This window comes from Aethalodelphis obliquidens, unplaced genomic scaffold (genome assembly GCF_003676395.1).
Source record: "Aethalodelphis obliquidens isolate GAN/ISIS:26980383/991018 unplaced genomic scaffold, ASM367639v1 scaffold106, whole genome shotgun sequence".
In the NCBI taxonomy this organism is placed as follows: Eukaryota; Metazoa; Chordata; class Mammalia; order Artiodactyla; family Delphinidae; genus Aethalodelphis; species Aethalodelphis obliquidens.
This window is the reverse complement of record NW_020838050.1, coordinates 571084-579607: the sequence shown is the minus strand read 5'-3', so window position 1 is coordinate 579607 and position 8524 is coordinate 571084. Positions and strand designations below refer to the sequence as shown.

The following is an 8524-nucleotide window of genomic DNA, read 5'->3' as shown; positions in this document are numbered from 1 at the left end:
TCCCAAAAAAAGTGAGACAGAAAGAAATTTATCATTCCATACATTTTAAATAACATTTTAAAATGGAACTGCATGTCATGTAAGTGAAACCCATGATGAAAGATAGAATGAAGAATGTCTACTTAGGATCCAAACATGCTAAACCACAACCCCTTATGCATATTTCACCCAAGCATTGAAGGCAACAAGTATGAGGTCAAGATGAAAATAACACTAAATTTATTATATTTCCTTGCTTAAATATCGCATTGAATTCTTAGGCTGTTTTAACAGTGAGTAATCTTTAGAAATTAAGAATTTTGATGACATAAGCAAGAGGGAGAAAATTGAAATATTAGAGTAATAATTAAATGCACTTCTAAATTTGGTACTAGCTAAATATTGTGTTTTTAATATAATACTATGTAGTCTTAATACTATTATGAATATATCTTCTTTGTAAAGTATTAATACATATTACAATCTCTAAGAAAACTTCACACCAATAATGTTGCCCAATGACGTTTAATTCACTTTAGAAAAGATAAGTTTAACATTAATATTTTATCATTTTGGTAACTCATATTAAAATGTACAAATTTAGCAATATATAAAACAATATGCACACAACTGTTTTTTCTGTATCTATAAGACATTAAGTCAGTTGTTCCAAAACCCTTATCCATTGTCTCTTCAGAATCAAATATCAGAATGGTGGAAATGGATTGGGAGGCTTATTGGAGAAGATGTTGGAGAAAGGACTGATGAACAGGAAACAAATCAGGGGTACTTATTATTAGATCATAGAAATTTGAAGACACTGAAAATAAACTAAAGATTGTGTGATCAAAAAGAGCAAATTGTAAGGGCATCTGGGTAATTTATTCTTTAAAATTTAATCAAAGACCAAAGAGATAATTGGAACAGAATATGTGAGTACTAAGGTACAAATCTTATTAATATATAATGCAACCATAACAATTCCATAACATAAATTCATACCATTTCATTTTACAAGCAAAATACATGTCAATCATTTTACTATACCTGGGAGAGAAGTGTGAGCTATAAAGTATAGGGTCTTGTTTCCAAGTCTGCAGTAAACTATACCATTCTTAGGTATGTTTTGTTAATTAATTAATTTAATTTAATTCCAAAATTGCTATAACTCCCTGCTTTTATCCTAAGCCAGGATCTTGATTGAGGATAATCTGAGAAATGTAAATATTGCCAGGAGATCCTCTTCATTTCTAGATGGTGGTTCTCTATGCACTTTGTTCACTCTACGTATATGCTTTCCTTCCTCCCATCGCTGAAAACCACCATGCATGACAGAGTGATATATAATAGTTGATGCTTGTCCCAAGAAAGTTCAAAAGCATCAAGTTCAATTGCAAATCTTAATGGCAAATTCTCCATTTTTCCTTAAGCCCTCCTTCCACATTTCTTTCAAATATCATTTAAATCCAACTTTTGTTTGAAGAATTTCTGATTGTCAGATTCTGTATGTTGAAAATAAAAAGAAAGATATTTAAGCACTACTCATATGTCTTTAAACAGTTTTGTGGAGAAAGAAATGTCCCTGTCTGATACAGTTTCTAGTTGTCTTGTCTTTTCAGTATCTGAGAGCAATAATTCTCTCCTCATCTCACTTTTATTTAATCACTTTTGTGGTAAATAAATCTGATGAGTGAGAGTGAGGTAATCAATTTGGGATGCTGCTGGCAATTAGATAAGCATATATGGAATATACAAACTTGAATGTAGCAAGCATTAAAGATGTCAAAACAATTAAAAATATGGTCATAAAACTCAATCATTTAAATTGTCATCTACAAGAATTCAGATGTACCATTGGTCAAATAATTTCTCGAAAAATGTAATAACCACACCACAAAGGGGTCTTATGTGATACAATAAGCCAGAGAAGACTGCTGTTACTCCAGTCTCATAAGCTAGTCCAACCAACCTACAGTTGGTTCTTATTGCAGATGTAATACGAGTTCCCTACTTCTCTGGTTTGAAATTTGTAAGTTAGGAGTGCTAAATTCAGAACTATTTCCGTGGGAAATGTTACAGGGATTATATCTTGCTAAAGAATGTAAGAGAAATTCCCGAGCTTTCGATGCCTCTGTGTTCTGCTCTTGAGAGATTTGAAGACTAATCTGATTTACATTATTCATTAACAAATTAGAAGCCATAAGATTGGTTATGGAGCAGCACCTAGTGAGATTTTCTTCCAAAAACTGTTTGTAGAGTTCGTCCACTTTTTTCTCCATATAACTATTAAGCATAGAATTAGAGAGGGGCTGCTTATGAAACAACATACTTTTTTCTTGAATTTCATCCCCATTCAAAAGCTTTGAGGCAGGTAATTTCTCTAGAGGTTCACTGATGGGAGAATGACCCAATGGTACATCTACTGAAAGTAAAAGAGGACCGTTAAAAGCATCATCACGTATGTGTTCCACAAAGCAGCCGGAATCATACATGTTACCCACGTGGTCTCCTCCAATCTGCAGGTCTGGATAATTCTGGCAGATACTTGTACATGAACAAGATCGGTATAAATCTAGTTGTTTTTCATCATGTTCTCTCTTTGGAATGGGTAACGCAGCAGACACATTTCCTGGAAGGGATGCACTTTTGCATTTTGCTACAGTTACCTCATCCACAGATTTTATTTTATTTTTATCATTACTTTGCTCTGTTAAACTTTCTTTCATGACCTTATTTTGATTTTCCATTTTATCAGGGGAAAGTGACTTGTCTTCTATATCTAAAAGCTGCTTTTTCCAAGTTTCCTTTTCATCATTTGAGGTTTTCTTACATGTAAGTGGTTTTTTGTATAGGAGTTCAATTAGGAAGGCTTCTCCAAGCATTTTATTAGACAAGGTTTCTAAAGAGAAGAGTGCAATATATTCCTGTAATATAAAAAAAAAACTCATTAAGGCAATGTACATTAAAATGTCTAATCAAGATTTAACTCCTACATGAAAACACAAATGATTTAGGGAGGCACTATTGCTCAAAGGATAGAGAATAGGAACAGGAGTAAGGAGACTTGGGTTCTGACTCTGTCATTAACTATTTACCATAAGGTAATTTATTTATTATTCCTGGGAAAATTCCTCAATTTTCCTATTAATTAAATGGTGATAATAATGCTCCCCAGACTTTTTCACAAGGTTATTTTCAGGATATTATATGGTATACAAATGTTTTAAAAGTACAAACTTATACAAATGTATAATTATTTTAATATATTCCACTGTCATAAATGATTTATTTTAAAATTATTAGTTAAAGTGCTTAACCCTTTATCTTCAAATAGTCTGCTAAAAATCAAGTCTGTTTTCAAGGAATTGGTCTTAACTGTGTTTTAATTAATATTGTTTGAGTCATATTGAAAACAATTACTATACCTTAGAATGTGTTTGAGAGATGAATATTTATATATAGTTTGGATTTATGCAAACTGATTTAAACTATTAAGATACACACTGATTTTTCAGTAATCTAAATGCAAATAGGTTTGTCAAATTCACTACCATCCTTTTTTCTTTTTATTTTCTTTCCCTTCCTCTCTTCCTTCCCTCTTTCCTTCCTTCTATTCTTTTCTTTTGGACTTAAAACTTATTTCCCAAAGCACTTATGTCCGTCTTTTGCATTAATCTTTAGTACAATTTTAAGACTTCCAATTTTCCCTATAAACTCTACAAGAGTACAAAAGGAAAAAGCAGATTTGATTCGAGACACAAATTTCCTTTAATAGGTCTGTAGTGTCTACTATAAATGTTTCCAGGAAACCTACTTATTCATATTTAAAGGCTTTTGAGTAGAAAATAAAACAATACAAACTAAAATACATGAGAATTTAGACTTACCTTTTCCGAATGTCAGGATACCTAAAGAAAGATTCAGTCTTCTGAGATTTCAACAGTCCAAACACAGGAAAAGTCCCTTTTGGCTTGTTTTTTCTCAGTTCTTGCTTATACCTCAGAAAGATAACTTTAACCACACAAAATGAAACAGTTCTGCTTTCCATTCATACCTTAGGGCTGAACCAGCTAATAGGAGAATAATGTGGGTTGATCACATATATGGTATGGTAATGATCACATACTAAAAGAGGATCTTGAAAGTGTTTATTCAAGATGCAAATGAGAACGACAGTGGGAAATGTTAACAGCAATAGCTTTCTTCATTCAAATGAAGATAGAGACAAGGATATTTTAATTTTTTTAAGTAGAAAAAAGCAGTATGGTAACCAGCATATTTTGTAACACTGAATAATTAAAAATAACTTAAATGGCCATCAATAAGACAATGGTTAACTTATGATATATCTATTGTATGAAATACTAAACTGAGGATTTTTAATGATGGAATGATATTAAAAATAAGGAATTACTACATAACAGTCATTCTAAATGTTCTACATATATGACTTAATTTAAAACAGAAACTATTATCTCCATTTTACAGAGGAAAAAAGACAGAGGAAGGTTATATACTTATTGAAGTTCACAAAGTTAGTAAATGGTGGAACTAGGATTTGCACCAAGCAATTGGATTCAGAATCCATACTCAATCACTACACGATATTGCCGCTATGTTTATTGATGGAATGCAAGTTGCAGAACCATATAAACAGTACGATTCCATCATGTGTTGTGTGTGTACTATGTGCCAAACTCTTTTCTAAATAATTCACATATACTAATTTAATCCTGTTAACATCTATATAAAACAGATATGATAATTACCATTTATCTATGAAGAAACTGAGGGACAGAAAAGCTAGATAAGATGTCCAATATCACACAGTTCTAAGTGGTAGACTCTGGGTTAGAACCCAGGCAACCTGGCTTTAAATACTGTGTGCTTAACTTTCCTGCTACAACAGATTTTTTCTCCCTTTTAATTGACTTAATATATGTAATCATGTTTGTGGAAAAGAATACAAATCAAACTGTTAACCGTGGTTTCCTCTGGGAGGGGGTTGGCAGGGAGAAGTTGAAGGGTTAATTTTATTTTTTACTCCCTATACTTCTATACGGTTTGAATTATTCTACAATGCACATGTATTCGTGTATTATTTACATGATTGAAAAATTGTCCACATATATAAAAGGACAGGAAAAAAACAATGTTAATTTCTTTGAATGTATTTTCTCAATCTCACAGGAGTTTGACTCATTCTTTAGAATGATTTTAAACCCAGATACAAACTGCCAAAGTAGATTGGAAAGCACGAACAAAATTTCTACATAGTTGATGCTTTCAGCTATAATTATCAATACAGCTTTTGTTTTATAAATAATTATTTCAAAATAGTTATCACAAACATCCTACAGAATAGGTTAATTCTAATTTTGTATACCATACCAACCACTTTTTCTTAGGTTGTCAAAGACAACCTCTTGTAAGAAATAGTGTATTAATTTAGCATGGATGCGAGGGAATGGCTCACAGCAAAATGAGAAAATATTTCACAACCCCACACCAGAAAGATAATGGAAACAATTGTAAAAAAAAAATAGATTTTTCTACCACTGCTATCACAAAGGAATAGTAAAAGAAAATGGAGATCTCAAATTGTTTCTAACCTAAACTCCTTCACTTGTTACACCCCATTTCCTATGCCTTACTCATCTCTATATCTGGCTGATCCAAATTTTAGCAGTCCTCTGTCCTAAATATCTCTGACTTTCACTACTGTCATTTTGTTATTGGATTCTGCAGCTGCTTCCAATCTTGCCCCCTTTCAAATCCAGTTGACATGTTAGATTTATCCACCTTTTGCACAAACATGCTAAGTCCTTCAATGGCTTCTAATGGATTAATAATAAGAATAGATACAATATGTTGAGTGTCTCATAAGTGAAAGATGCTTTTAGGCAACATCTGCACTTATTTAATCTTCTCAGCAAATCTGCAAGTCATGATTTTCTATGTTTTTACAAAACAGAAAACAACCTGGAAAATGCTAAAAATCAAAAATCTAACATGAAACCTAAAGGTCTATGTGCTTTTCCCTGTTTACTTTCTTAACTTCTATTCCTCCACTTGCTCCCCAAAGTTGCAATTACCATGTTGCTTCATGACTTTTCCTTCTACCTAAAATTCCTTTATTCTTATAACTACCTTGCAAATTATACATCCTTCAGGTCAATTTAGCACTCATTTCTTCAGATCCCTCAAGTGCCTTGACCCACCTAGCCTGGTTTAGATTTTTCTACAATGCATTTACCTCATCTCATCAGTTATCACTCTCGGAGTTCCTTGAAGGTAAATGTTTTTTTTCTTATTCATATTAATGTGTTTGTTTCCAAGCAGCATGCAAAGAGTCTGGCACTTATTATCATCAATAATTATTATCATTTTCTGAACTACCTGCTTGTCAGACCATATGCTAAACACTTTTACACACTCAGTTCATTTACTCCTCACAGATGATGCTGTCATGTAGGAATCACCTTTCTCACTTTAACAACAGAGAAACTGACATTCAGGGGAAATAATTTGCCCGAGACCCATAGTTACGAAGTGGAATCCAAATGTGCCTAACGCAAAAGCTGGTTCTGAGGTTTTTTGGCACTTCACTCTCAATTTTCATTACCCATTTTTGGCAAAGCCAAAAAATCCTGTAAATATTATCCTGATCTTCAACTACTGGAAAATATTAAAATGAGAATAAAGGTTGGAATACTGAGCTACAAAGGTATTGAAGGGAAAAGGGACATTAAAATGCGAGGTCATCTTTTTACACAGGGGGAGAGGAAGTGCTAGGACAGTCAGGGACTATTGCACCCACTAGCACACAAACCAAAAGGTTAATTCCCAGAAGGAAGGGGTGCCCTGCAAAGCACATCCTCGAGAAGGAGGAAAGAAAAAGTTAAAAAAATTGCTATGGTGGTCCAGTCCCGTCCAGGTAAGCATTGGCACCCTTTGCTCTGTTCCTACAAACCCAAGCAACATGAGTTTTAATTTATTTGTTTTCTTCACACTTCATTTTATGTTTTGGTCATTTTCTCCCTCAGGTGTCTTGGCCCTTCATTCGTGGCCGCCTTTGCCAAGCACTCACCACCATTCCTAAGCAAGGAGGTGGGAGAATGGGCAGCAGGAATGCAGAGTCCTTTGGCTCTTCCTGCCACTCCTCCCGTGAGCCGTGCAGATGAAGGGAGAAAAGAGGCCTTAACTAGAGTTTATCCTCCTTGAGAGTTCAGCCCCTCCCCACAGGCCGGGCTGGGTGGGGGGTGCTATAGCCTCCTAGTCACTAGGCGCCCAGAGTTCCCAGAATGGGCGATCGCTTGCGCCACAAGGGCACTTGTTTACCAGCCAATCCTGAGCGCAGGGCCCCTGGCGCTTAGCAACAGCCCTGGAGAAGGGCCGGGCGTTGGGACACAGCTTCTAGCATTGGTGAGCAGGACGCAACGGTGAAGTGGCTGACTCCGGGTTACTTCTGCAAAGTAGCCTCGGAGTGAAAACAATGAGCTCCGTTAAAATCTATTACACCAGCGTGTTAGGGTGTAGGGAGGTGAGTGGAAAGAGAAAGGGCCTCCGCAGGCAAAAAGGACTAAAGTGAAGAAATTCCAGTTGGGGACTTCAGGATTGTGCTAAGACATTACCATCCCCTTCATGCCTTTCATTGTTCAGCTCCCTCCTCTAGGTTTTCGGGGTGGGAGGTGCAGGGGAGAATAGAGAAGGTGGTTAACACCCTCACTCAGTTTGTGCTCTAAGAACTGATTGATCTTGGAGGTTTCTGTGTCTTGAGCTCAACTTCAGGGCTTCCAATAATTTTATGGATGTTTCAAATGGAAGAGGTAAAGAAACTTGTTTAGGATGAGAGGGGGGAAATGCCAGTGAGTGAATGGCCAAAATCTTCAGAGAAGTCTGGGCAACCCCAAAAAGAAAAACTGATTAATTTCAAAGAAGAAGGTGTATTTGCATAGATCAGACATTTCTTAGCTTAATTAGAGCTTAGATGAATTATTTTGACCAAGATGTAGGAAATATTATAGAACAATGTTTTCCAACAGCAATATATTGTGAGCCGCATATGTAATTTTAAATTTTAAGTAGCCACTTTTAAAAAAGATGAGATTAATTTTAATAGATTTCATTTAACACAAAATAGACTAAATGTTATCAATGCAACATATAATCAATATAGAAATATTATATATTATTTTTTCATATTAAGTCCTCAAAATTCAGTATGTGTTTTGCATTTATTACACGTTTCATTTTGGACTGGCCATGCTTCAAGTGCCCAGTAGTCACATGTGGCTAGTGGTTATCACATTAGACAGCTCAGTTATAGAGCTGGCTAAAAATGGCTAAAACTTTCATTCAGCAAAGTTTTTGGAGAAGCATGAAAACTGATTTGTAATTGATTATATATGGTTGACAAACATTCATCACACTCCTGCTGTGTGTCAGATACCATGATAGGTGTGAGGAATGAGATTTGATCTCAGCCTAGAAAGAGTGGTTTGCTTTTCATAAAGCCTCATCAGGTAGATTAGGGATTTCAACT

At 34.8% G+C, this 8524-nt stretch overlaps 1 protein-coding gene across 1 annotated transcript; it reads right to left on the bottom strand.

Moving 5' to 3' along the window:
- Positions 1-266: 266 nt before the first annotated feature.
- On the bottom strand, positions 267-6678 carry LOC113614843 (uncharacterized protein CXorf21 homolog). The gene is made up of 2 exons (XM_027096693.1): positions 3867-6678; positions 267-2903 (listed from the first exon to the last, which is right to left on the bottom strand). Exon 2 carries the CDS (start codon positions 2859-2861, stop codon positions 1962-1964), a length of 900 nt encoding a protein of 299 aa, XP_026952494.1. The 5' UTR covers positions 2862-2903; positions 3867-6678; the 3' UTR covers positions 267-1961.
- Positions 6679-8524: the final 1846 nt, after the last annotated feature.

Coding starts and splice junctions, on each gene's coding strand:
- LOC113614843 (XM_027096693.1), bottom strand. CDS start 2,861: ATGCTTGGAGAAGCCTTCCTAATTGAACTCCTATACAAAAAACCACTT.